This window comes from Fusarium flagelliforme (genome assembly GCF_020744385.1).
Source record: "Fusarium flagelliforme strain FIESC 12 MPI-CAGE-AA-0113 chromosome Unknown B0J16scaffold_2, whole genome shotgun sequence".
NCBI classification, from domain to species: domain Eukaryota; kingdom Fungi; phylum Ascomycota; class Sordariomycetes; order Hypocreales; family Nectriaceae; genus Fusarium; species Fusarium flagelliforme.
In genome coordinates, this window is record NW_025763504.1 from 5,754,207 (window position 1) to 5,781,865 (window position 27,659).

Consider the following 27,659-nt stretch of genomic DNA (forward strand, 5'->3'; position numbering starts at 1 on the left):
ACCCGGTTGTATCCCCCTGATAGGGATGAGCATCCGAGATGTTCTAGTTGAGAGGCGTCCAAGAGGCTTCTGCCATGTTCTTCTGTCTTTGACTATACCAAAGTGAACTGCGTGGGTCAAGTTGATAGCGAGTGACAACTTGTCAGTTATTGGTCAGCGGACTAAAGTATCCTAAAAAGCATCTTTGTCCGAGCGAGCAAAGTAAAAAAAGTGACTTGGGTTATACGCTAAGAGGAGGGAACTCCCAGGCTGTACAGTAAGTAGGTAGACACTTTTGCTGCAGGGGGTTTAGGGGAATGTCAAAAAAAAGAGGGAACCGCAAACAAGACTGGATCCGATACATGGTATGACGGGTAAAACAAAGAGACGGTCAGTGAAACGACTCTGTCAATTGATAGAGAGAAGTTCGAATAGCGCAGGTGGATGTGGTGGAGTTTACCAGACCAGACCAGAAATGGGTCGGCTCAGCTATCCATAAGCCACCCACTAGTTTCTCCAGAATAGGAAACGCCCTGTAGCTCTATCGGTCCAGCGAGACCAATAGACGCGCGGATAGTGCTTTGGCAACTGTCCGGGGCGAGCTGATGGCTAGAAACGGTCAAGTTTACAAGCATGAGGCCGTCTGAAATGCAACATGACCCATGGAAAATCATCATGAATGAATTAGAATTACTCAGGTAGTCTCCTCTCCAGTACAGAAACCCATTTCAAGGCTGAGTCAATCACGGTGAGGCCGATATCGACAATTAAGGAAACAATGATTCATGCTGCATGCCTTTAACCAAGTAAATGGAGTAGAATTGATCTGCTGTAACCTGGTCATCAACTGAAAATGCCAGATTAGGTGGGTGGAAACAAGTGAGATCTGAGACCAGGATATGCATTTGGATGTCCCCGGTCTTATTATTCTTACTCTCATGCTTACTTTGGATTCAATGTCCAGCTTGTCCAGGTTTATTTCATCTCAACAAGGCATGTTGTGTTGCAGCCATTGCAGAAATTAGATGTGTTTGTTTTAGACCGTGAACCAGGAAAATCGACAGTTAAACCACCAAAAAAGAAAACCCTACCTACCTAGTTCTGTGTGGCGTCATGCTCTCTATTCTCTGCATGGCGCCGTTTGAGCGCCGCTGAACTTCACTCCCCGCCAACACCCAACACCGGCTTCTTATGCTGTTCTAATTGTCACTAACGTTAGTTTCTGCGAACTGGTTACCGTTCGCCTTCTCAACGTTCGCCCCCCCGTTGTCTTCAACACGAACCCATTCGCGTCCCGCTCCCGTTCCCTAAGGTGACTCCATTGATATTCATCCTGTTGTTGGATTGGCCCTTGCGTTTATTCTCAATGATCGTCTTGGAGGCTCAAGTCGGCGCTTGCAATAGGTAGCCAGCCATCAAACTCCAAGGTCGTTCCCAGTCGTGCCAGGGGCACCCCTGCATAGATCCGATCGACTAGAAGGATGCCTTCAGACGAAGACTTGCAAGCCTCTTTTTTCATCGATACGATAGTATCAAGAATGTATGACAACATGACCAAGAACCTTCAAGTGCCAATTGAGAGTAACTTTTTGAATAGCCGGTCTAATGAACCTTTGGCCAAATTTAGAACTAGACTACAGTAAACCGAATCGCACATACTGTAACAAAGCAGAAGCAAGCAGGTCTTGGCTGCAAGGCTTGTTCTTCCTTGATCCTATTCTTAACCAGTCCCACAATGGACAAATATTGAGAAAATATTAGTCTTCTCAACATTCATAGCCTAGCAGCCACATCACTGAGTGACCCACCACCACCTGGCATGTTCTGTCTTAGCTCCATCGTGGGCTCTTGTCTTGCTTAGTCGCTTGGCGCGAGGCATACTCCTCCTCAATTGGATCATCAGACGCGCAGGTGTCAGTTGGCCAGATAGAAGAGGCTCATCATTTCTATTGCACATAATTAGGACGGCTAGTGACACATTAGACATGGACCCGCGGCCACGACAGCATCCAAGTCCCTAATCTTGATAATCCATCCCCCTGCATTGGCCTTATGATCCATGTTCTTGGGACAGCATACCGTCCCTGCTGCAGCCCGCGAATCAAACTTCTAATCTCTCGTGACAAAGAGCACCGACCTTTCCACTGTCGCAAAATGGCAATGTTTCATGCATGTTCCATATCATTCTCTCCACTCGCTCAGTCCTTCTCTGCAATAGCTTGTAATCGGTCGTCAATCTCGTCCTCGGTCAATGTTCGGAAGCCTGAGTAGGTTCCCTCCTCGCCATCAGGTCGGGGGCCGCCCACGATACCAATCTCAATCTCTCCCTTCTTGAAATCCATGCTCAGAACTGTGCTCAATGTCGTAATGGCCAGCTCAACAACCTCCTCCCAAGAGCCCTCCGCATGCTCCTTGTTACGGAGCTTCTTCTCAAGGTGGTTCAGCGCCTCCTGTTGCTTAGGGCCTGCCGCAGTTCCCTTGTAACCGATGTAGTATCCAGCAGGGTCGCACTTGAACAGTTGGGGGCCGTATTCCGAGTCGAGGGCAATCAGTGTGGTCGCAACGCCGTAAGGTCGCATATAAGCCTGGGGATCAAGTTAGTTCATGATTGGCCGCAATATTTATCGGTATATGGTGCTTACTCGTTGAGTGTAGACTTGGCTGATGTTGGCAAGACGCTTGGCCAAAGCATCAGCTGGCATCTCGTAACCGTACTTGTATCGAAACTCGGCAGCCTCGCCTTGGGCTCTTTGGGCGAAAGCTCGGGCATCGGCGATGGATCCTGTGATGACACAGCCGACGGAGGGAGAGAGCTGGAAAATGTGTGTGACGGAAGCAGGGTCCATGAGCTTGTCCTGTGGTCTTGATCAGCACTCCTCATGATGCCTCTTTAACACTTGTACATACAGGAACCTTCTTCTGCGACAAAACAACAGCGCAGTCCTTGCCTCTCACACCGACAGACATGATGTTGGCTGCTGTGATCGCCTTGAAGGCGTACTCTGTTTACAATGCCATGTCAGTCTCGATTCCATGTGTCCGTCAACGTCATCGGTCAAGGGAGTATCGTGGGGTATGCGGGCTCTAGAGGTTCGGGGACTTTACATACCAACTTGGTAAAGCCGACCATTGTCAGCAAAGATGGTAATGTGTCGATCGTATGCGCCGGCTGTTGAGTTATATGTTAGCTTGGTGATACATCGGATGGGTTGTATATCAGCATTGGCTACGTACCCGACATTGTGGAGAATTTATGGCTTTTGGTATTTGAAGTCGGATAAAATTAGAAGGCAAAGCTCAAGAAGAACTCGTCAAGTTCCAAATGAGGAGATATCGAGGCAATGGTTGACGTTGTGGAGGTTGAGGAGAGCTATAACGGGTTGAGATAGTCGACGCGTTAGCAGGAGCTTGCCTAGAGCATGAGGCAACGGAAGCTCAATGGGAAGGCTGAGTTGGTGCCTCGCTGGTATTAGGTAATCCTCAGGCAGGATGCTAGGTGACAAAAAGGATAGACACAGTCATAAATGCGATATCAGCCAATTTAATGTGAGTGAAGGGCGCAGAATAACTTAGAAGCTCAATAAAATGGCAAAATCGTTCAGTTTCATGCTATCTAAGTCAATCCCCGAAGGAGGAGTTACTGGGTATTGATACACATCGGCAAATGTATCGCTCGGAGCTTGATATAATTATGTCCCTTAGAGCTCTCCACTCTTATCGTTATCTACGATAAACTTAATCGTCATGATAAGCTCCACTCTCGATAATTCTCAAGGTCCATTCAGAAAAAAAGTTGCTGCCGACATCCAATCCAATCCATAAAGATCCGGCCCGCAACAACACGATTGCATATCGACCTTGCACTGGCACTACGCTAAGAAGAGGAACCTGCAGCCATTGACAACTCACAGTCCCTCTTTGAACTTTGCGCTGCTGCCATTGGCTCTTCTGAAGTCAACAGAGAGTCCACCGCTCACCCAGCAGCTAGAAGAAAATTCAAGGACCCTAGCAACCGCCATAAAGATTTGAGAGAGTTGAAGAAAACACAAGAGTGTCGAAGGTTTCAATTTTGGAACTGACAGTGCACATTCTTCTCATTCCTTTCTCATATTACTTCCGTCATCGATATCTCTTCAGAAACACCATCTCACAATGTCCGGCCAAGTTCCCGCCTGGAAGAAGTTGGGCTTGAAGCTCAAACAACCATCTGATGCGCCTGAACCCAGCTTTGGGCACCCAACCAGTGCCTCAAGCACACCCATAAAGAGGAAATACGACGCCCCGCAGACTTCCAATTCTGCCAAGCGACCACGTCAGGATGAGACCACAGGACAATTGAGAAACAAGAAGTCAGTATCCTTTGCTGATGCGACATCCAACAACAACGGCAACTTCTCCAGGACACCAGCAAAGCCCGCCAAACAGAGCAAGGCCAAGAGCAAAGGACCCGCAAAGAAGCCTAAGCCTCAAGTTCCCACAGACCTCAAGCCTGCTCTCGAATACTTGAGGCTCTGGAAGACTGCTCGCGACAGCTGGAAGTTCAACAAGAACCACCAAACAAACCTCATCAAACACATTTTCGATGCCGATGGAATCCCTGCTTCTGACGTTGAAACCTTTTACGACTACATTTCAGACTTGAAGGGTTCCGTGAGAATGCGCCTGCGAGAGACTGCTTGTGAGGTCAGGGATCAGGACAAGTCCGATGGCGCAAAGGCATTCCCCGAAGGAACCAAGGATCTGGAGGCCACCCAGCAACGATATGAAGAGGTGCTCACTAAGTTCTTGCAAAGTCAGCCTGTAGGATCCAAGAGGAAGGGTTTTACTGAGGTCGACTACCTCTCGGATTCGGATGAGGACGAAGTCATTGTCCGACGACTTGTCAAGCGCATGAGAGCTGAACTTGTCATTGATGAGCTGTCTGACAGTGACGAAACTGAGGCCAGCACCACATCATCGCAGACAGTTACCACCAACGACAAGACCGCCACACCTACCAAGGAGGCCGAGAAGAGTGTGAAGCCCGCTGACGGCGTTCCCGGCAAGCGTCGTCGTAAGCTCCGTGTGAACGTGGACGACAGCGACTCTAGCAGCTCCGACTCCGACTCCGACTCTGATGACGATACCAGCAGCAGCGGAAGCTCGTCTGAAGACGAGTCAGAGGATGAGAAACCCACAACTAAGAAGGCTTACCGAAAACCCGGTGAGGAGGACTCGAGCGATTCCTCGTCTTCTTCAGGTGACTCGAGCTCTGATGACGGTTCAGACGACGACGACTCCTCGGATTCTGACTAAGGATTTAATGATACCCGGACATTCAGTATATAGAAATTGAGGGCAGTAAATAGGCGTTGAGTGGTGAGATTGGACATATTGTAACAACCCTGTTTGAACATTGCTGCCACGAGATATCCTCAACATCATAAACATGCCTGTCAGCTCAGCTGTTTGAAACACAAAATGGGGAATAGATAGATGCTCTAACGAGCAATTAATGCAATGGTATATGCGTTCGAAGCACTTGGAACATATTGTTTTCAGTCTAGGCGTACAGTTTAGTGAACCCCTCCTCAGGCGGCTGAAGCCAGTTCTTCTCATCATAATCCTTATCCTGTCCTTCAATGATATGGAACGTATAGATTATTCTTCCCTTCTGACTTGTGTTCTTCTCGCTCTTATGCAACAAGTTACCGTGAATAAGGACCAAGTCACCAGCTTTGACCTCACCGGGAACATACTCATGCTTGCCTTTGGGCTCACCCTTTCCGTAGCCATCTGCCGCAGGGAATTTGGGTCCATCGTTGTCAACCATCTCTGTACCAGCATTACCTGCCTTACGAACAAGTCTATTCCCTACTGGCGCCCAGCGGTGTGAACCAGGCAAGAAACTCAGGCATCCGTTCTCAAGAGTAGCATCTTCAAGAGCGTACCAGAAGCCAACAGCAGAAGGGGGATTGGTATACAGGAAAGTAGAGTCCTGGTGCTGTGAGTATATGTTACTGCATATCAGAAAATAGCGACTTACCTGATGAGGCGGCACTGCACCGCCGATTTCTGGTTGTTTGCAGATAACCATGCTCTGCAAACATCGTGGGTCCTTGAAGCCAAGACTGCGAGCTACAGCAGGTGGGCTGACCTTGCTAGCATCATGGTCCAACAGACGTGCAAACGGAGGCGACAGAGCGTGAAGATAATGACCAATCTTGTTTACAGCACGAGCTTTCGGCTTGATAAGATTTCCTTCATCATCAAATGCGTCTTCCTCGAAAAAGAATCGCACTTTATCGCCTGATGAAAGGAAGTAGTCATCGCCAACATGATCACGCCTCTCACCGGTTGAGAAGCGCGTAAGAGGATGGTCATCCAGAGAGAAGTTCTCTAGGAGATTATGAGTTTCATCCAGAAGAGACTTTACTGTTGAGCCAGAGAGTGCGCCAGGAAGAATGAGGTAGCCATCTCGGTTGAAGGCTTCGAGTTGCTCTGATGAGAGACCTGGTGTGTCAGTGGTCATTGTGGGTACCGAATCGATATACAAGTTGATTATTACGAGCTCCGGTTCAAAAGGGGAAAGCTTCGTTTAAATATTCGATGAATGATGTTGATTTGCAAGCCGAGGTTGAGTGGTGATGAGTTAAAGGTGATAGGAGTTATACAAGGTGGGGTGGATATACCCCGCCTATATCATCACCAGATGCCTCATACGGTAACAGCCACTCTTGCCAACAATAACCAGCTGGGTCTCTATGTGCCAAGATTAAATATTGTTAAACTATAGCATTTCTCTGTACCCACACTGTGGCGTTTATAAAAATGACCAGAGCTTATGATCACAGCTGATTTCTGGATGTTGGCGTTTGACTTTCAACAACCCATATGCGAATCAGTTGGATGATGAACGCACTGAGTTGGGTAACAGAATAAATAGTATATCATCCAGACGGCTTGCATGTACAAGAATGACTCGAGAGATTGTATATAATATTCTAAGCGATTTCCTGCATCTATATAAAGGTAGCTACTGCAGAGCCCCTTTGTATTAGTCTAAATCAGCACCGGTTGTAATGCACCATCAGACAAACCGCCGAGACTCCCATCTCAAAACACAAACACCTGCTCAATGGGGGTTGATAAATGAGTGAACGCATGCATATAAAGCCAAATCATTAGTCACGAACAGGCATCGCCTAAGCATCAAGCGGGTCCGAGAGGAAATCATATCCTTCCTCTGGAGGAAGCAGGTATGCGGAGAACGCAATACCAATAGCAGATAACAGACAGATGACGGCTCCAACAGTGCTGAGGTAGAAAGAAGTATCCAGATGCCATCCAGGAATAGTAAACTGGTCGTCATGATCGTAAAGGTATGCCTTTCATCGATTAATTAGTGTATCATATGGCTTTGCGACATTAGTACTCACCACAATAGAGATGACCACAAACTCGATCACAGAAACCAGCGTCAACATGGCGGCGGCAAATGGCCATCCTGTCTCACGCTTGTATTTGCCTCCACTCATAATGACAACAAAAGTCACCAGGCCACCCAAACACAACAGAGTCGTGAACGAAGCCAGAAAACCGACAGTTCTCCACATGGAACAGAAGTATCGTTCTCCTCCTTCACATAGATCCCTAGGAGGAAAGTCTCGACAGTGTGGGTCATCCAACGTGGAACAGCTCTTATGTAGACCGATGTGCCTCTCGATAGTTTCGCCGGTGGCCGAAGTAACAGAGTAAGTCACCCAGTTTGGTAGCCATATCGGGATCACGATCATAACCGTCGCTATTTTGTGTCAGTTCGTGGTGATGATTGCGATGGATTTGAAGCATCGCTACGTCATTGAAGATGCGCTGTGGCTGCAGAGAATTGAATGGTGAACGTACCAGCTACAAAAGCCGCCAGGGCTGATGTGTAGACTGAGACTCGCGTCATGGTTTATTCGCTGGTATAGTACTTAGAGGTTATTGAGCAATAGATAGATCACAGAATGGTGTGGTATAGATAAAGGAAGAAATGTCGATGCCTGTCTGCCTGTGGTGGCCTGCCTTGAAAACAGCCTGGTCCAGGTCTAGGATAGTGCTACAGCATGTGAGTGGTTGATGCCAAGTTTCATTAATGGATTTGGCGGGGACCAATTGTGGCTTAGTTTCCAGGATACAGGGAATCATAAAAGCGACCAATCGTTGTCATCTTACAGATACTGTGTTTATCGTACCACGAGGTCAACTCATTTCTCGTTGATGACAAAAGCACGAACTTGCAAGTTATAAACACAATTTATTAACAGCCACTGAGAATTCTTCTTCAGTTGAGCAGAACAAAAGACAGAAGATCTCGCATGGGACAAGCATCCATACTTCTAACTCTGTATCTGTCGACAGAACGTCGGATAAGCTGAAGCGATATAGATATGCTTCATGACCAAGCCCTCCAATGCACCAAAAGCAACCAGGTATTTGAGTCTCTGTAACAAAACGCCCCAACAAAACACCGATAAACATAAATAATGCACTATGTACTTCAGCTTTATTTGGTCTTCTTAACACCGGGAGCTTGATCGCTGAAGTCGGCATCGCTGAGACACTCGGCCACAACAGGGTTTTCGAAGATATGTTTTTGTAGGTGACCTCCAAAAAGAAGTCTCATCATGTCGATTCTGGAAGAGAGTGACCATGAATCGATGGTAGCCACGTAGTTGCCGAGGCGAAGCTTGTGACGGTATCCAAATTCGACCACACCGTCCTCATTGGGCTTGGAGGTAATACGCTCACCCTTCTGCGGTGCGTATCCCGCGGATGAATATCCTGGTCCGACACCCTTTTCAAGAGAAGTGATGGCGCTAATAAGACTATCTCGCAGGTCCCTGCGGTCTTTCTTGGATCTAGACTTGGAGCTCTGCTTGGCAAGCTCAGACATGCGACCTGTGAGCTTCTCGGGATTGACGGGAAGGTCCCAAGACTCTCCTGTTTCCTCCTCGTGGTTTCGCGATGCCTCAAAGATCAGTGCGATACAGGAAGCGGCATTGGCCTGAACCCCAACATCGACGCTGTCAAGCTGTTCGTAGAGTCCGTCCAAAGCCATTGTGGCGGCGTACGAGAAATCGTCCACATGGCTAGCGACGAAGGCCCAGCCACGTAGGGCGGCTGCAACAATGAAACCATTATCATAGGAGTCGATGTTGTCTCCATCAGACTCGACAATGGCATACAGGTAGTCAAGCAACTCGAGACCCTCTGTCTCGCCACCGCCGCCATAGAGTACGGTGAAGCACAGCGCATAGATGCCAAATGCCTTGCACTCTTCATCATCATCATCGGCTATGATCTGCTTCAGGGTTGCTTCGGCGTGCTCGTATACGTTGGCCTCCTCAGAGCAGCTGAGTGTCAAAAGATAAGCCTGGAGATACAGCAGTCGCTCTCTGGCTTCCATACCACGGTTGGCGCCACGAATGAATAGTTCGGCAAGTTCGTTGGCGGACTCGTCAAGCCACTCATGAGTTGCTGGCGCGAACCTGTGTCGCAGAACCTTGATGTAGAGTTCCAGTAGTTGAGTTCGGGCATCGCTGTTGTTGTGCTTGCGATCCTGAAGTTCCTCCATAAACTTCTTGGCGTCAAAAGTGTTGGTGCCATCCTCATTGGTATCGACTAGAGAGCTTCCGGAGGCAATGCTCATGGTATCGTCGTACTCGAAGTCATCTTCGCTCTCGTCAGAGGCGGCCCGACTGGGGGCTGTGGAATGCGCAGGTGACGTAAGAAGCGAAGCAAAAGGAGAGCCACGAGGCGTCAAATTGGCGGAAGCGCGACCCGACTTGATGGCTTTTTTAGACACAGTTTTCCCGTTTCCCTTGAGGGCTTTGACCCGAGCGTGATCCATTATGGCGGGAGTTGACGTCGGCTGACTGAGTGAAGAAAGCGATAATGGAGGCGTCGGTTAGACTATATGCGAATGCGCTTGGTGTTTGTGTAAGTCGACGAGGAAAACTTGCAAAGTCGAGGTATAGACAAGTTTGGTGACGATCAAGAAATATCAAAATCTATTCAGCAAGTGATCCTCGCCGCGTTGAAAATTCTGTCACTTGGGTATGGTTTTGGATCTGGGTCGACTGGTATGAGCGTAGTATACGGCGGTTTCTGTTGTTTTATAGGCGTATCGAGGCATAAAGTCCATGAGGAATTCCGAGAGGCGGGTTGAACAAAATTCGGAGATAGGTGTTAGCGGAACGGTAGCACCTTGTAATAGTTGAAGCAAAAAAGCGAAAGAAAGGAAAGGAAGGATGTGGACGGCGATGAAGATTTGTTTAAATCCAGTGAGAACCGGGTTGTGGCGTGGCGTAATTGGAACTGCATGAGCTGCCCGGGCCCTGTGGAACAGTGGATCAGGCGCCGCTGAGAAATTCCAGGGCTTTTAGTGGCGACCTGAGACCTCTAGGCGTGAAGCTTACTTCTCGGGAGGTACCTGACGCAGGTGGAAGCACAACGGCTAAGGGGTTAGTGACTCATGTGCCTGGACCTGCTGAAATGTAGTCATGATAGATAATTCTGGATTCTCCTAGTTTTAGTTTTGTCATCTACCTACTGCAGTCTCATGAGATTTCTGAAATCATATCACATGTGGTTCCTTAACCTTGACATATGACAGCATCTAGTGGGCATCCCCAGAAAAAAGGGACAAGGAATGCTAGCGTTTCGTCCCGCTTTTGTTCCACTCACCCGCTTCTCTCCACCTGAAAATGACCCTTGTCTCGGTCATCGTCATCGATCAATCACTTAACGCGTCTGGTCCCTTAAGACGGATCCATGTCTCGAACCAGCGCGTTGAGTTTAAGTCTGAATATGTGTCGACTGTCCCGTCTGCTTCTTGTCTGCCTGAAATTAATATGATTGATGGGAGACTAAAGGGGTGGGAATAAGTGGTGGTCAACAGTCACTTACCCAGGTAGGTAATCAAGGTAGCTTTCCAGTGCCGAGGTCTCATAAGGTTACCTAAAGCAGTCGGACAGCTGATATGATGAACAAGAGATGGGGAAGACATTTACGGAAGATCATTATCCGAGGCGTCTGAGCATGGATAGGTTTAGCTGTAGAAGCCCAACCGGTTGTCTTATATAATGCCCGTGCCATTATTCATTGCCCGGTTGGGCGGTTAACCAGAAATGTAGGCGATGCCTCTATGTTGACTGGGTAGTGAGTAAAAGGTTCCATGAGAACAGCTTCGGACACACCGAAATCTCTCAATTATGTAAATGAGTTTCTGACAGGGTTGGTTGCCTTTGTTTAGAGGAGATACGTTACACAAGTAGAGATGCCCAAGGCGAGAGAATCACAACGCACGCAACTTCATCAAGTAAGGGGGCTACAGCTTCGAAAGATGGATGCTTTGTTGGTCAAAGTAAGGATTGGCTGTGACACTGCATGATATTACCTAGCTGACTCATTAACACAATTTCCATTTCGGAAACCGTGATATTTCAGCATTTGCCTTATGCATGTCTCCTTGACTACAGAGGTCCTTTCTTCACAGTGCATCTTGAACTCATCCAAAAGTGCAGACACTCAAGCCCTCACCACGCCACGTCAAGGACTATTCTCTATGCCCTTGTAAACGAGGTTGAAATGAGGGACTAAGCTGACGACGTACAGTGCGGTCACTTCTTTATAGTCCTTTCTTCTCGCCTTATCACGCAATAATTGGAATTATGATACTGTACGGTCTGTATCTAGCCGCGGGGTTGTTTCAGCCCGACTAATGGCCTTCCCGTTGTCCGCACTGGATGGGTAAGTACGCAGCAGTCATGTGGTCATTTTTGGCATGCTCCTACCCACTATCTTGAATTTGATACCGGCCAATACAGTGATTGCGAACCATTCCGCCTGCCGTCCCAAGCCATGTGCTGTAGGACAGGTTTCCATGATAACAATCCATTCTTGTCTCCAGCCCAGTGACCTCCCTCATCTATGACTCTTTGATGGGATTATTCTTTCGGTCCGGTTCTGCGTGCGAATAGTATTTATTATTAGAAGGCTGGGTCTAAGGGTATTTTGCGAGAGGTTAATTATAGATGCTCATTCGATGAGGTTGTACGGCACTGGACCGTAACTATCTGGTAGTCGTAGATAGCTGATAGAATGACTGTCTCAATAGCGCATCCCACAGTGCGACCCACCCGACTCCGTCCAATTCCATCAAATGGTGACTTCTCCCTGTCTTAGTGGTAGGTAGACCCTGAAACTGAGGTAAGAGATGTGTCTATGATGCAGCTGCGACTTCAGCAGCAGATCAATCTTCGTCCCTGGAATCGATTTTCAATCTAACATTATAAGCAAGTCAACTCATACTCGTGAATTTAAAAAGAAAATCATCGTCACTTCAAATCTGAACAACCTCATCAAGATCACTTTATCAGGCGGGGTTGCTCCTTGCCCCGCTACAGTACCATTTCCCTTAGCTCCGATAAGCGGCTTATCTAGGTGCCTGCTGGCTGTCACCTGTCTGCCTGATACGGCAGTGACCTTACACTGTTGCCCCACTTAGCCCTTCACCTTCCCCGGGTCTTCCAGCTAACACCTTAGGATCACCTCCATGCTGCTTGCCTTACACCACTTACTTCTTCTATCTCCTTTCTATCTTTCTTTCTTTCTTGCTTCCTTCACCCTCTTCTTAGAAGCACCGAGATTCTGATTTCTTTTCTTCCACCTCGTGGACCTTGCGACACACGACAAGCATATCTGATCACTATACCCCACTGTTCAACATCTCTTGCATGTACACCCTGCTCGGGTATATGTGAGACGCTCTGCACCACGCAAGCAATACATACACCGAACTCTACTCAGGAGAGGCTATTCGGAATCTTGTTGGTCACTATGGCGCTGCCAGAGTATCAAGATGAAGGTAGATATAAACTCAAACGCATTCAGCAAAGCTATTCCAGACCCTGATATTAATAATGTTCACAGTCCTGATCACGCTCAAGAGCGTGAATCCTCCTCCCGACTTCGCCTTCAAGGAACGTCGTATTTTCCTCACTAGACAAAATCCAACGATGAAGATCGGTCGTACGAGCAAAAAGAAATCATCCCTTGAAGCTACAAAGTGCAATGCATGGTTTGACTCACCAGTCATGTCCCGAGAGCATGCAGCCTTTAGATTCGACGCCAAAAACCAGGTAAGCTTTCGTCAAGACGGCGCAAACATTTGTCCAATCTGACCGCTTGCTAGAAAGTTTATATCGAGGACACGAAATCTCTGCACGGTACATATAAGAACGGTGTCCTCCTCGAAAAGGAGGCAACAGCCGAAATTTCTTCTGGAGACAAACTTATGTTCGGGATTCCTATCATGAGAGGCATGGAAAGCTATCCACCAACCACACTTGAAACTATCCTCAAGTACGGATCCATCGAGTATGCTACCCTTAATTCATTTGTTTATTTCTCTGCTAACATATCTCCCAGTCCCGCAAGTCGCGGAAATTGTTTCCGTGTACCCGACGAGAGCGACGTTGAAGAAGCAATGAGCTCAGACGACGATCAAGTCTCAAACAGCTGCAAAATGCTATACTCGAAGAATGTCCGGCCTGCTCCTTTTCTCGGCCCATCTTCTAGTCGGTCCCCGATTGACCTGACATGCGAAGACCAGGCCCCTTTGTCTGATGTGAGGGACGATATACTTCCTGTATCCGCATCAGCGGAGCCTTCCCTTTTTGTGGTTGATGATCCGGAGCATGATTCTTGCATAGAGGACGAAATGGAAGACGAATATGAGATTCAGGACGATTCGTCTGTTCATGACTCCGACAACCAGGATGAAGCAATGGAAAACGAGTGGTTTGAAGAGCATGATGAGTTCGAGGAAGAAGAAGAAGGTATCTTTGCAGATTTCAACTTCATGGCCCATTCTGACCCTTTTCCAGGCGAAACCGATCTGGCTGATTCAACTATGTTGAATGATGGTACAGAGGAAACTTCTGCCGAACCAAATTCGGTCGGTAACACCTCAACCAGTGAGGCCCAAAATGCAGACTCCGACATTAGCGAACAGCCGAAGATGGATACACATGTCAGTTCACAGACGAGCAATTGTTCTGGGTCCATCAACAAAGTTGACCCAACCAAAACCTGGTCCGCGAACAACAACCTTTGGAATGTCGATCTGCCGCCCATGGAACTCCCTCCAATTCGAGAACCTGTCCAGCTGCCTGCGATCACCGACTGGACCAACCCCCAGCTGTTCACTGGACAAACAACGAAGAACGCAGCCCAGGCAATGGGGCTCAAAACTGGAAAGGAAGCATTCTTTGCCGCCAGGGAAATTAACAAGATTAATGCGAAGGTCACTCTTACACCAACTCGACCTGAGTACTCCCGCGACATCCAATCCAACATACCCGACCCAAGTAATGTTGCCGACCTACTCTCACGAAAGGTTGCCGACGTAGTCTCTCGAAAGGTCCAGGAAAATGCCCATGAAAAGGTCCAGGAAAAGGTCCAGGAAACGGCACACGAAAAGGTCCAGGTTCCGGTTGACCAACTGGCTCCTGACTTGGCAACTTCTGGCACTCTGTTCCTCAACACTCCTCGCCCTTCCGACTTGGCAACTTCTAGCTCTCTATTCGTCAGCAGTCCTGACCAAGGTCCGTTCCAGTCATCTGGAGCTGGTACAGAGCCTGTCTTGGATGAGACGTCAGCGTTCAGCTTCGAAATGAGCAAGAAAGCTTCAGGGATTGCTGAGCCTATCGGTGATACAATCGATCAAGCGACTTCGGCCGAGAAGAGCAACAAGGAAGGAAGCAGTATTTCAGCGGATGCAGCGCAAGCACCTCCTGAAGCAAATGGCGTCCAGGAGCCTCGCAAAGCCAAGAGAAAGGCTGACGACATATCTAAGCTCACCCATCAAGAGCAGCGCTGGGAGTCTAATGGTGGCATGACCCCTCCACCAGCCCCAAGTCACCCGCACAAACGAGCTTCAGACATAATTCTTCGGGAGAAAGAATCGGCAGTCCCTCCTCCACCAGCCAAGCGTCTTCGAAAAATGGCTGAAGTGGTTGGATACGCTGCTCTTGGTGGCGTTGCTGTCATGTCAGCACTTATTGCCACAGCGCCTACCCTTTAGCTAGATCACCATGGTAGGACCATCAGAGACAGCACAGCTTTTTTATTTTTTTGGAGTTTAGGGAGGGAACATGGTTTGGTAGGGTTGCTAGTGGCTTGTTATCACGGTACTTGAGCCTCAGTTGAACCTGACAGGGAAAGGCCACGAGATTTGCTTATCACGATAGGGGTGACAAGATGTTATTAATGGTATCTCTGATGTCTTTATGTATGAATCACTACTATTTTCTTTCTGAAAGTTACCAGTAGACCTTTCCCACATGAAGTCGTTGAATGATAATCATAAGTCCATCCAATAATTGAAAGTAAAGGACCTTGGTCTCAAAATTCCCTCTGCACCAAACGCCAGACCAATCTTCGCTCGTAAGCTTTCCAGGCTTCCGAAATATTAGACAATTTATTACTGTACGTTTCCATTCATCAAGCTTTCAAGTTCCCAGGGGCTCAGTGTGCTCCTTCGCCGCGATGCACTCTTGCTCGTTTTATGACCACGGCGCCGCTTCTCGGGCTTCAACTGACCATCAGCCGGAGCTGGATCCCTCTTCACAGGGTCCACGTTCTCGAGACCACTTCTCTTGAGTTCTGATTCCTTGGCAGGAGATTCGACAGCCTGGGGCTCAGACGGAGTAATGTTGGGCTTCTTAACTCCGCGGGCGCTACGGGCAGCTCGAAGTTTGGCTCGGACACGAGCAGCATCGGCATCACGCTCTGAAGCGGCTAATTTGGCCGCGATGGTGGCCATAGTAAGGGGGCTCTGCTGAGGAACGGGATCGGCATTTCTCGGGAGTGGAAGACGAGACGCAGTTCGACGAGGGGAACGGTTAGGTGAGCCTGGGTTTGCCTCGTTTTGATCGCTGCGTTGAGAGCTTTGTCGACTGGGAGTAGTAGGCTTTGCCTCAGAAGGGGCAACATTGGATGACTTGAGAAGCACTTCGTCGAGGGAAGAGCTGGACGAGACTCGATCTCGAGCTTCAGGGTTGAACTTTATAAGGGTCGGGTCTATCTGTCCGGCGTGATCCCAACTATCCTCTTCAGCTATCGTGGTAAAGTCTCTCTTGCCCGGTTGCTTGGGTCGGTGAGAGCGTCTGTTTCCTGCAGAGGCGGAATCCTTTAAAGGACTGAGTTGGGGAGGTTCGGGGAGTGGTGAAGATTCTTGCTCCCGGTGATAAAGGGGAGCTGCGGTGGATTGTTGGAGGATTTGCACATTAGGCTCATCAACATCGTAATCGTCGATTGGTACGTCGTAATCAGATTCAGCATCACTTTCATGGCAATGACCATCATCCTCCGGTTCTGACTCTGGAACAAGCTGTACGCTTGGAGAGCAGCGTGACGGGCATGGCGAGTTTTGCATTTCTTCATCTTCCTCCTCTTCCTCTTCGGCGACTGCCGAGAGCCTTAGACCAGATGCGTGTCTTGTTTCCTCCACATCCCTTACTCTCACAGGACTGAGACGCAGTCCCATCTGGAGTTCTTCATCGCAGATTGGCCGTCCGTTAGCAGCCATGCGCTTTCGCCAGCCGTCGATCAGATGAACTGCTTCAGTCCAGCGGCTCTCCATCTTGACCCATCCATCCTTGAGGCGGCTGATCTCTTCCTCTCGGACCATGACCTCTTCGATTGGTACAAACGAGGGGTTCGTCAGGATGGTGCGCATGTGTTCCAGTACAGAGTCCAGCTCTGTAGCCATGTCTTGCCATCCTTGTTGTTGAGTGACAAGGGTATCCTGGTTGTCATTATTCCAACCGCTCATGTCCCGCAGTTGCTTCATTGTCTTTCGCATCACGACGAGAATGGCCTCGTTCTCTTCACTAAGATTCTGGGCCAGGTCCGCCAGGAAAGCATTCGTCTCATTGCGCAAGTTGTAATCATCTGTCGATGTGCGGGCGCCTCGCGTTGAGGAAGTCTTATCATCGCCGATATCGCCTGTGATGGTAATCGAGGTTACGCCGGGGTTGCTTCGTGCTCCTCGCGCGCGTCCAGCTTCGTTGAGCTGCTTCTTTAGGGTATCAATTTGACGATCTCGTCTACGAACGTCTGTTGCACATGCAGCGCGTGCTTGGGCGACCAGTCCCTTTGTGCGGGCGACTTCTTCCTTCAAGCCGCGAATGGCGGCGTCGGCGGATTTCATCTGGGTTTTGAGTGCGGCTTCTGAAGCTTCTGCGATGTCGAGCTTCCTCTTGGCCTCGTTATGTTTCTCTGTAAGTCGTGCAATGTCGTTGGTGTGCTTGAGGTTATCGGCGCGTAGGGTGCGCATGGTTGTCGATAGAGATTCACGATGTTCTGCATCACGCTGCGTTCTGTTAATATGATACCAATGCCAATACTGATAGGGGAGACATACATCTCTTCGAAGTATTAAATCGTTCAGGACGCTGACAATGCGTCCCATTGTAGCTGCAGCATCATGGCCATCGAACGCCGCACCGGCGAAATCAATGCTCTGGCCATCGCGAAGCAACCCTCTGGAAAGGAGCTGGTTGTTGATATACAGCGAAGCTGTACGAAGGTTGTCGGTATCGATCATTGTGTAGTGAGAAGAGGTGACTTCAGGGGAACTGAAGAATGATACACATAACCTCCTTCGATTGCCCCTTTAGAGTTGAAGTTGAGCGTTGGTTGATGACTTTTTGTCACCAATTTCTGCGCATCGGTAATTAACCTGGGCTTGGTACTGTAATGCCTGTCTAAGTAAGGTAAGGTAAAGTAGTATACAAGCTCTGCTTTAATTGTTGTGGTGGGGAGAGCTGGTTGCTATGTGGGGGAAAAAGTAAACAATGCCCGAACCAATTGGAAGCCCGGAAAAGTGAGGCGGGCCTGAGCGAACGCGACCAGCCAGGGTCATCCTTCTGACAAGTAGACAAGACAACGCTCGACAGGTGGCCATGCAGACGCACAAGTTTTTCTTCTTCTTGTAAGAGACTATTATCTTGGATTTTCAGGGTCATCGCCTGGGCCGAGAGTTCCACTCACGAGACTAGAACGCCTTCTCGAAGGGTCGTGATGGGTCAAGTCGAAACTGAACATGTTTATATTGATAATGGATGAAAGAAAACAAGGTCGTAGAAACGGTCGTAGAAACGGTCGCAATGCATGGTGATTTACTCAATCAAGTTCTTTGCTTATTATTTACACATGACATGGCAACGGTCAGATAAGCATACTGCAGACATCCTAAATAGTCACTCGGAACAAATCTCAAACATTGTGGACCCTGATCGAGGTTGGAAGCCTGCATCTATATTTTCATCTATCCCCTCCCTTCGTTGACAGGGTACACCCCGCATTGCCAGCCTTGATATCATCGTGGCCCGAGGGTGTTACAAAATAAAACCTTTGGGTACAAATCAAAGGCCCGAAATGCTTTGCCCAACGTGTAGGCTCGTCTCGTCTCGTGGACCCTTAGGATCTGGCACCAAGGCTAGTCTTGAGCGTGCTCATTGTTGATCCAAGCGGCGGGTAAAAACCCTGCATCGAGTCACGAGCGTTTTGAGTAACCAGCCATGTTGACTCGTAGATATATGACTTCCATATTAACACGGAGGTGGTTTGAATCCACCCCCTGTGGATGTGTGGACATTGAAGTCCCATATGTAACACGAATAACTAGATTTGGCGTTAGCCGTGATTCACTAACAAAGCTCAACAATAGTAGGCAAAGGTTTGCGCTTCAGACAAAATTGAGAAGATTGTTACGCGGTTGTTTTCGGCACCCAGATGGGAGGCCAAAGACCTCGCTACCCCATCATGCTTCGATGGCCCCGCGACGTCATCATGAAAGACAAAGTAAAACACTTGGTTGCGACTTACATTAATAGCCTCAGATCGAAACACCTCAGGTTTCTGGTCGGAATTTGCCTCTCTTCTCCCGCATTGCATCTACCTTCTTCTTGTCCTCTTGGAACCTCTTCATCAATGCCATCTGTTCCGCCTTGCGTCGCTCTCTCATCTGGAATCTGTAAAAGTCCTTCAACTCTGACTTCTTCTTGGTATCTCTCTCGATCATCCTGCGCTTGGCTTCCTCGGCCTCGTTCTTGCTGGCGGGAGCTGCTCGTCCACCGCGAGTCACTGTAACGAAGCCATCCTCATCAGGCTCGTTGCGGAGTCTCTTGGCCAGCTCGACTGCTTCCTTCTCCTTGCGGTTGAATGCGGTAAAGAAGGCGTGTACAGCCTTTTGTGTCGCTGCCTTGTCAACGCGCGATAGTTGTAGATGTGATGCGATCCATTCAGAACCAAGATCGGGAACTTCGTCGGAGAGGTCGGCACCCCACGTGGGATACTTCTTGCTCTTTTGTAGTTTTGCGATAGCCTTAAGTACTAATTGCACACTCTTTTCATCTGCTAGAAGCACTACTGCTGTGCTGCTGCTGCGCTGCACGCGTCGCGACCAGATTTGTGGTAATTGCGCAGCTTCTTCCTCTCGTTCCTTCTCTTCAGCCTCGACATCTCCGCGCTTCCTCTTCTTTGCAAAACCTGCGACTTTTGTGGCTTGCGCGGGATCAATAGGGAGTAGCGTTCGCGATTCGTCCTCGAAAGCGATGGCCTCAAATCGGCCGGCACCGACGAGCTGAGTGAAAATGGAGCGAAAGTGAGGTTCTGTGCTGTCTGCGGGAATGTTCTTGAGGAATAGACTTCGCGAATCGTTGGCTGTTGGGATCTTTGGGGCATTTTTTCGTATGCGGATTTCATGAACGGCTGTCTCTGGATATGATGATGTGGCCGGGATTTTAACTGGAAGTATGGAGAATTGATCTCCGGTCTCTTCCAGGGGCGCCATTTTGATTGCGTTTTGGAGTATTAAGGAAAAGTGATCGCAGAATGGGAAGATTAAAGTCTTGCTTCAAGCACCAAGAAAAAAGTTTGGCTCCACATGGATAAGCACCGTGCTATCGGTGATATATTCACACTGACCACTTACACCAGGTTCCAAGCTAATGAACTCCATTGCACTCTATGGCTCTGTTTATCGGATGAGTCCAGTCTCAGGCCCGAGTTTTGTAGCTAAATCTATATTAGACCTCGCCGTCTTGATCTCAAACAATGCACATCTCGAAAAATGGCCCTTCGAGATATCTGCGGGCTCAAAGTCAAGTTTGCGCATCCAGAAGGCCCTGGGAGATGAAGACTTGCCTTGTATAGCGGCATGAAGTACGGCAAGAGCAGCTGAACCTGACTCGACGCCTGGAGATGGTAACGATGAGAAGGATTTTGTCGGGATTAAAGGCATTAGTGCCTTTCATGATGGTCACAATGGCGTTCTTCCTTTAGTTATGCTTGTTCTTCACGCCGATGGGCTTCAGCTTGATCATGTCATGTTTAGTTACGTGGGAACTTACACATTTACGGGCAACTTTCAGCAGTTGAGCATCACATACTAGGTACTAAGGTAGATCATATCGGTTCCATGAGTTGAAATAAAATTCAATCAGTGCCTACCCAGGTAGTGCTTGCCTCATCTTGCTGGCACAACTCAGTAGCCTAGCTGTTGAGCTGGTGCCCCGCTGGTGCCTGGCACGCTCTTTCCCTGTCGAGCACTCGTTTCCTCCCAAGCACTCTTTCCATCCTGAGCGTTTCTTCTCTAACTGAATACCTAGGTACCCACCCACTTTTACAGAACCAAGTCTACGCAAGCAAGTCTCCCTTCTTCATCCCACCAGTGCAAACTGAGGGTACGTTGTCACCACGACATACGAAAACATTTGTCGCTCAGACATATGAAACGCTTGTCGCTAGACATGCGAGACCATTTGTCACTGATAGATGGGGAAACGTTTGTCGCCAGACATACGAGTACATTTGTCACCCAGATAGATGAGGGCGTTTGCCTCCCAGGCATACGATTACATTTGTCACCCAGACAGATGAGGCCGTTTGTCACTAGACATACGAGACCGCTTGCCTCCCAGGCATACAAAAACACTTGTCACTCAGGCAGATGAGGACATTTGTCGTTCAGACATATGGAACGTTTGCCGCCAGACATACGAGGACGTTTGCCTCACAAGCATACGAGTACATTTGTCACTGACAGATGAGAGGACGTTTGTCGCAAGACATACGAGAGAACGTTTGCCCCCCAGGCATACGAGTGCATCTGTCTTTCAGGCAACTGTGGACCGTCAAACATGGATGAAGATGGAAACCCAAGGTAAGTTCCATTGTCTTGCTGGCATTTCAATACTAACCATCATCGTTAGATGTATGTTCATACCAACTACCATGGAAAGCGGATTACCTACCTTGCATTTCTGATACGATCCCTTCTACCGATTCACTGTCGCCCCTTTCCCACGACTCCTGATACAGTACCCACGCACGTCACTCAAATACTGACATGACAACAGTATCATGATGACCAGAACCTAGCTCCGGCTTCTTCTGCACATGACTCTGGGGGAAACATCTTCAAATGGAACGCAATGTCTGTCTGGCTTGTCTAGCAGCGTCGCGGTCGGTTGATGCTTCGGTGTCAGAGGAACGAGTGGTGAACTGTCTCCCAGCGGGGATCTGTCTCGGATTGTGGGATCATTGTTGCTGAATACCCTGGGTGATGAACGGATACCTCAATGTCTTAGAGTGAATACCCAATTTGGTCCTCTCGTTCTGTCCGCAAGGATGGCGGTAGCTGCCTGCAGCTGCTGTATAGAGATGGTACTCTTGATGATCTCGGTCCCGAAAGCGGTCTTGCCTTTGGGTGCGCTTGTGGAACAGGCATTGGTGGACGTCTGACAGGCTTTATTCTCAGGTGTTGAGCTTGCGGGCACCGCGGTTAGAGCAGGATGGTGATACGGAAAGGAAGATGAACAGGACAACTGGGGTTAGGTACGGGATTAGAAGCGATACAGAGCGGGGAGAATTTGATGTTTGTACTCAGTGGTCAGGAAATCCGGAGTTGGATATGTGGAAGTCAAGGTCTTTGGGGATCATTGAAACCCGCGATAAAAGGATATGGGAGCAGATAGACCATCATTGGGGTATCAGAAAAAGGTCACTTCATGTATCGAGGAGGACAAGATGGCACCTGGTGAGACGTTGAAGCTTCAATAAAGAAGAATAGCGAGAAGGGCAGCATGGATTGTAAAGACACAAGAATATCCCGATGAGCAAGTACAAAAAGATGGGTCCCTGGAAACAAAAGTCAACTCTCATCGATATGTTATCAAGGCCGAGAAGGGAACTGAATGGAAACCATTATCTCTCAACAAGAGTCGAACTTGACAAGCAATTTGCGCTTCTCAGGGGCACCACTAATACATGGTCGGACATGTCGATATCACTATTGATGCTTGACAATGATCGACGTTGATCAACAGGTAGTATATCTATGATGGTAGTAACAACAAACTAGATGTCGATATCGATAAAGTCAAGTGTTGATATCAATAAAGTGGAGTGTCGATGTTGATACCAAGGAGTCAAGAATGTTAAGAAACCGAAGCAGAGCCCACGACGTTCACAAGAATCATCACAATTATACCGACAATCTTTTGATTCCCTCAGCTTGCATTAGCTATAATGAATCTGTCAAGTGAATACGATAGATAAGCTACAGTTGCTCCGTCTGAAAGTTGGTAGTACTACACACCCAGGTCTAGTCTCCTCGTTCATGCGCCTTCTTCTCTCCCAAGTACTTGCGATAAATAGTCCACAGTGGCCCCAGCTGAAAGTCGATAGCAATATACGCCCAGTTAACTCCCTTGTTCATTTGCCTCCTTCTCTCTTTTCACAAGATTGCTCTCCATACTCGAAACCACTGCGAAAATGTCCGCCAAAAGAACTCCCATTTTGATGTCAAGCTCCCCTTTTGAGTTCTTTAAGCAGCGCTCTCTGCCCATTGTATACCTCTCTCTGGTGGCAAGCCTGACATCTGGCATTATCTCTCCACCCGTAAAACCCAACCTTTGTTCGAGGTTTACCACAGTTGCCATATTTGTCTTCATTGCCCAGAGATACCCACTCTCTATGAAGAAATATGCTTCCATATGCAACCTCCTCCGGCGTTTTATCGGCTTTGGATTTTTACCGGTGCTGAAAGCATGATCGGCATCTTCGATTATGGGCCCGTCCGAGTATCTGCGGGGTGAATTCTCTCGCAACAAGGCACAAGGCACACCTGTCGCCATTCTCTTGTACCCAGTCGTCGTCTTCCTCTTCTGTAGGTAAACGTTTCTTGGTGCACGATGCAGATCTGGACTCATCCAGCCATCCAGCCCATCCTAGCAGATAGCTTTGGTCTGGTCGAGGGGTTTGACACTCCACATAGATGTCATCATTCCCTTCGTCCAACCATTGCTGGTGCTTCGCAAAAGGCTTGCCAAGGATCATCTTCAATATCGACACAGTCGCCGTCTTTGGTATCCTCCACTAAATCGACGAGTTCGTATATAGCCATGCCATCATCTGCCTGATCAGCAGCTTGCTGGGCAGCTCGCTGACGTTTGAGCTGGGGAACAAGCTGAACGTCATCATCGATGTATGAATGAATGTGCTGTGGGGGATCGGGAAGATCAGGAATGCTCTCAAGGTCAGAATCATCGAAAACGACATTTCGCAGCTTGCGTTTGCGCTGACCGTTTCGAGAAGCGGTTTGGATGTTGGAATCTACATCCGAGAGGGGTGCCCGTTGTCCTGTGCCAGGCGGCATCTTGAAGTAGGTAGAGAAACTTGTGTGCAATTGATGATGGACAAGACTTTTCTGGGCGTGTGCGAGAGATGATATTGGCAGAAGACCTATCTTTGTTTCCTGTAACAAAGACTCCGTCACATACTTAGCTCAACTATGTTTCTCTCCTTATAGAGATACTATTATACACCCAGCCTACCTCCAGCTTAACTCTATCTCTCTTCTTACAAGACACTATTGTACACCCAGCTCAACTCCATCTCTCCTCTCACAAGATCCTATTCTCTCTATTTCTCACCCGTTACACATCCGCAAAGGTCCCTTTACCTACTTGTCAAGACCGCGTTGTACGTCCGATTAAGCTCTGTACCTCTTGCTACCATAGCACCAGAAGACACTACTATAAGTAATACCAACTATATGGATAACGCCATTGCTGTGTTCCTTGAGAGAGGCATTACAGCCGAAGTCACAGGAGAAGCGGAGCCAGCTGTCCTACTGGCTAAAAAGAAGAAGAAGAACCCAACTGCTGTTGGAAGGAATGCTATGCTAAGTCTACCTGTGCGCAGTTTATGATCAGCAGACGATCTAGGTGGAAGGAGCGGAACCATCTTTCTTCCTACAGCCTCTCCTGTCTCTAAAGCATTCCGCACAAGCCGTTATGCTCCTGGCCCGATTCCTGACTTCTTCCTTCAGGCACCTCCTTATGGAGCTGTTATACTCCTGGCCTCAGACCTTACCGTCTTCTTTCGGTTGCCTTTATCCCTGAAGTATCCATACCTAGTTGCGGTTCAGTTCACTCAAGATTGCATCCATATCACGATGGCGGAAGAGCAAGTGCTTGCTACAATGCCCGACCTCCCCCAGCCCATGACGTCCAAGAGCATAATAGATGAAATAATCTGCTTAGTTTATGTAAGTTTAGACAAACATAGGCAGAGACCTAGGCAGAAACTTAGGCTATTTTATTTTCTATGCCTTAAGCCTCAGGGAATAATTTCTCTACATCCAATAGTAAACCCCCTTCACTGCCTGCCACTGGTAACTGGACTTCCTCCTTCTTACGACCCCTACCAGGCCTAGGGCTCAAGACGATACCCCGATGAGCAATAATTCTCAAATTGACAATGCCTTCCATTTCTTGCATCAAAAAAGCAACAATAGGAGAAGCGACCAGCTCCTGCTACAACACCTGGTCTATTTCTGTCTCTTCCTACAGAGATACTATCACATACTAGGCCTACCTCCGTCTGTTCTCTATACAGCTACTATAACCCAAAACGATACTACAATGGGAAACAACTCTCAAATTGATAATGCCTTTGAGGCATTCCTTGCCTCCAAGACGCAACCCCAAGGGAAGCGGCCAGCCCTCACCACAACCGAGACTAACGAGCCACCAAAGAAAAAGAGCACCAAATGGTGCAATATTTGCCAGAAAGAAGGCCACGTGAAATCAAACTGTCCGAAGTGGAAGGCCGACGAGCAGGCTAACCGGGCCGAAGGGGCCCAAAGGGCCTGCCATCATCTACGGCTATTGTGAGAGCTTGAGTTGTATGATGGTAGAAGCGATTATCCACCATGATTTTGAAGATCACTGGCGTTACGGTCAATACCGACACAAAACGCGAATTCAGGTGGAATCTCTCATGACAGTTGTAAGTCTAACTTATCCGCAATTTATTATTCCTTCCCTCTAACGATAAACTTTCTTAGCCTCTCAACAATCTGAAGACTGATGTTGCGGACATCAAGGGGGCCCAGTCTGTCTCCGATGCCATGGCCAAAAACGCCCAAAGGTCAGCCCAGACGGCAGATAACAAGATCAAGGGGTTAAAGCAGCAGCTCCAGCAGCTCCAGCAACGGGACGAGAAGGCCAACAAACGGATTGACGAACTATCCCATGTTGTTGAATTCTTGTTCAAGAGAGTCAAGACGCTTGAGGAAGGCTTGTCTCCCACTGGCAATACTATTGATGAGTACACTACCAATAACAAGGATAAGACGGATTAGAACCAGAGCAGACTAAGGCTTTTTTTTTTTTTTTTTTTTTTTTTGATATAACACTCTGTCCTTACACACTCTGTCTTTTAAATGTGATCAACAGTGCTTTCTTACTAGCTATTCTTTAGCCCAGAATGGATAAAAGTAAAAGCAGAGAGGCTAGCAAGAGACAAGAGCAAGGGTTTAACTTGTTCCCTTATAAGCAGCAGGCAAAGTGCTTTGAGAGCTTTAACTGTCTTTATTGGGTCTACCTCCCTATCAGGGCTCTTAGTAAGAGGACTACACGCAATAAACGTAAGGGCAGAAGGATAGAGTATAGTGCTGGCTGTGGCAGCTAAAGTGGTATTGTCTGAATCTAGCTTCTAGGCAGTCTTGGTCTTGTCTGCTATATTAGGGCTATCTGTTAAATTATAGTTAGCAGTAAGCGTCTTATATTTACGAAGAGGCTTACCAAGCGCTTTGTTGGGAGAGGTCCCTTCTTTGCCTAGTTTGACGCGATAATCGACTTCTTCTGCATCCCATGCAACAGATGCAGAGGCTGATTAAGAACCGAGGTTTCATAGCGAACCACGGGAAGTTGATCCTGTCAGGTTGTGGCGGTAACTGTACTAATGTAGGTTCTGACCCTGCACTTCAACATGTTAGTAAGACAACGATAGCATGGAAGAACAAGGAAATGTAAGAGATGTTGTATCGAAAACGCTAGTTCTCGTACTCTAGTGCACCCACGGAAGGAATGCGACGACAGAGATGATACTGGGATTGGGGGAAGAATTGGATCGCGATAAGTCATGGTCTTGAGGTGATTCGATGGACATCGAGAAAGTGAGAAGCAGGCAGGAGAATACCCAAAGGTCAAGCTTACAATCGGCTTCATGGTCCGGAGGCGAAGCAAAGATAGATATCGTGGTATGACACAGCCATGGCCCAGTACTTGGCCAACACGATGTTGGCGACATTTGCTCGGAAGTCTCAACATGCGAGTTTTGGTATGTTGTTCTCGTCTATTGGTCCGGTTGGTCTGTACCTGTTTGACAAACAATTGGGGCCAGGCAAACGAGAAAGTCACTGTTAGAGACAGCGGTTCCTCATGCTCAACTATGGATGGTTGCCTGAGGCAAAGTCCATAATATCTTCAGCCGTCCACCATTTCTCTCCAATGATTCAATGTCGCCATCGCATTCATCGTGTTTCCAGAGCTGGTCGTTATCATTTGAGTTACAGCAGGTCGGTGCAAGATGGTGGACTTGAGGACCTCTCAGTCTTAACGATAATCCCGAACATTGTCCTCTCGAGTGGCGCAAGAGACACATTGAACCTTGCTCTTCCCAGTGAGAAGCACACAGTTCGACACCCCAAGTCACTTCAGGCTCTTCGGCTACACCAGATCACTTCAAAGTTGGTGATATTGAACTTAAGTCCATAGTTAGAATCTTTAAATGGGAATATTACCTAAGATTTTACATAAATATCAGCGATCTTATCCTCTAAACTAGCAAGTTTATGGGTACTGATGCGTGGGACCGGGAGACTCATCGTTTGGAGAGGCGATTGAAACCTTTCTTGCCAGATCCTTGAACTCGAGTAGCCGATCGAGAGCCGGAGGAGGGCGTCGTCGTCTAGAGAGGCGATTAAAACCGAGAGACCAGGAAACCAAGTAAAGAGTATCATCATCTGGAGAGGCGATTGAAATCTTTCTTGCTAGATCCTTAAACTCAAGTGGCACTTCTTCTTGGTTCCAGTCATTTATTTACTCGAAAGTTTCCGCGGGAGTAAAGCTTATCACAAGAGAAGGGGGGAGCGTCCAGGGGAGCGCACTGCGTGAATGTGATCTTCTCAACACACATTTTGTCGTCTAGTGCAAAAGTCAACAAAGAGACGGTCCTGGTGGTCTAATTGACAGAATAGCGGCCAATGTAGGTTGAAATTAACGGGGAAAGCA

General features: G+C 48.1%; 9 protein-coding genes across 9 annotated transcripts; 3 read left to right on the forward strand and 6 right to left on the reverse strand.

Moving 5' to 3' along the window:
- Nucleotides 1–2,177: 2,177 nt before the first annotated feature.
- B0J16DRAFT_381488 (nucleophile aminohydrolase) lies at nucleotides 2,178–3,220 on the reverse strand (the record flags this gene model as incomplete). Its single annotated transcript, XM_046131165.1, has 5 exons — nucleotides 2,178–2,564; nucleotides 2,622–2,834; nucleotides 2,887–2,981; nucleotides 3,089–3,148; nucleotides 3,214–3,220. The coding sequence occupies 5 exons, from the start codon at nucleotides 3,218–3,220 to the stop codon at nucleotides 2,178–2,180; spliced, it is 762 nt and encodes a 253-aa protein (XP_045987520.1).
- Nucleotides 3,221–3,758: 538 nt separating this feature from the next.
- On the forward strand, nucleotides 3,759–5,398 carry B0J16DRAFT_82827 (uncharacterized protein). The gene has a single exon (XM_046134531.1). The coding sequence runs from the start codon at nucleotides 4,132–4,134 to the stop codon at nucleotides 5,272–5,274; it is 1,143 nt and encodes a 380-aa protein (XP_045987521.1). The 5' UTR covers nucleotides 3,759–4,131; the 3' UTR covers nucleotides 5,275–5,398.
- Nucleotides 5,399–5,486: 88 nt separating this feature from the next.
- Nucleotides 5,487–6,617, reverse strand: B0J16DRAFT_335636 (uncharacterized protein). Its single transcript, XM_046127100.1, has 2 exons — nucleotides 6,005–6,617; nucleotides 5,487–5,956 (listed from the first exon to the last, which is right to left on the reverse strand). The coding sequence occupies exons 1-2, from the start codon at nucleotides 6,488–6,490 to the stop codon at nucleotides 5,522–5,524; spliced, it is 921 nt and encodes a 306-aa protein (XP_045987522.1). The 5' UTR covers nucleotides 6,491–6,617; the 3' UTR covers nucleotides 5,487–5,521.
- A 546-nt stretch (nucleotides 6,618–7,163) lies between these two features.
- On the reverse strand, nucleotides 7,164–7,912 carry B0J16DRAFT_381491 (uncharacterized protein; the record flags this gene model as incomplete). The annotated part of the gene is made up of 3 exons (XM_046131166.1): nucleotides 7,164–7,346; nucleotides 7,398–7,762; nucleotides 7,864–7,912. The coding sequence occupies 3 exons, from the start codon at nucleotides 7,910–7,912 to the stop codon at nucleotides 7,164–7,166; spliced, it is 597 nt and encodes a 198-aa protein (XP_045987523.1).
- Nucleotides 7,913–8,506: 594 nt separating this feature from the next.
- B0J16DRAFT_381492 (interferon-related developmental regulator-domain-containing protein) lies at nucleotides 8,507–9,853 on the reverse strand (the record flags this gene model as incomplete). Its single annotated transcript, XM_046131167.1, has 1 exon — nucleotides 8,507–9,853. The coding sequence occupies one exon, from the start codon at nucleotides 9,851–9,853 to the stop codon at nucleotides 8,507–8,509; it is 1,347 nt and encodes a 448-aa protein (XP_045987524.1).
- Nucleotides 9,854–12,843: 2,990 nt separating this feature from the next.
- B0J16DRAFT_381493 (uncharacterized protein) lies at nucleotides 12,844–15,091 on the forward strand (the record flags this gene model as incomplete). Its single annotated transcript, XM_046131168.1, has 4 exons — nucleotides 12,844–12,871; nucleotides 12,937–13,145; nucleotides 13,199–13,383; nucleotides 13,435–15,091. The coding sequence occupies 4 exons, from the start codon at nucleotides 12,844–12,846 to the stop codon at nucleotides 15,089–15,091; spliced, it is 2,079 nt and encodes a 692-aa protein (XP_045987525.1).
- Nucleotides 15,092–15,330: 239 nt separating this feature from the next.
- On the reverse strand, nucleotides 15,331–17,830 carry B0J16DRAFT_301303 (Afadin and alpha-actinin-binding-domain-containing protein). Its single transcript, XM_046124583.1, has 2 exons — nucleotides 17,435–17,830; nucleotides 15,331–17,383 (listed from the first exon to the last, which is right to left on the reverse strand). The coding sequence occupies exons 1-2, from the start codon at nucleotides 17,615–17,617 to the stop codon at nucleotides 15,491–15,493; spliced, it is 2,076 nt and encodes a 691-aa protein (XP_045987526.1). The 5' UTR covers nucleotides 17,618–17,830; the 3' UTR covers nucleotides 15,331–15,490.
- A 710-nt stretch (nucleotides 17,831–18,540) lies between these two features.
- Nucleotides 18,541–19,959, reverse strand: B0J16DRAFT_82985 (ribosomal RNA-processing protein 7-domain-containing protein). Its single transcript, XM_046134532.1, has 2 exons — nucleotides 18,901–19,959; nucleotides 18,541–18,696 (listed from the first exon to the last, which is right to left on the reverse strand). Exon 1 carries the CDS (start codon nucleotides 19,865–19,867, stop codon nucleotides 18,926–18,928), a length of 942 nt encoding a protein of 313 aa, XP_045987527.1. The 5' UTR covers nucleotides 19,868–19,959; the 3' UTR covers nucleotides 18,541–18,696; nucleotides 18,901–18,925.
- Nucleotides 19,960–24,133: 4,174 nt separating this feature from the next.
- On the forward strand, nucleotides 24,134–25,745 carry B0J16DRAFT_395512 (uncharacterized protein; the record flags this gene model as incomplete). Its single annotated transcript, XM_046132201.1, has 5 exons — nucleotides 24,134–24,274; nucleotides 24,410–24,628; nucleotides 24,933–25,135; nucleotides 25,185–25,371; nucleotides 25,430–25,745. The coding sequence occupies 5 exons, from the start codon at nucleotides 24,134–24,136 to the stop codon at nucleotides 25,724–25,726; spliced, it is 1,047 nt and encodes a 348-aa protein (XP_045987528.1). The 3' UTR covers nucleotides 25,727–25,745.
- Between the last annotated feature and the right edge of the window lie 1,914 nt (nucleotides 25,746–27,659).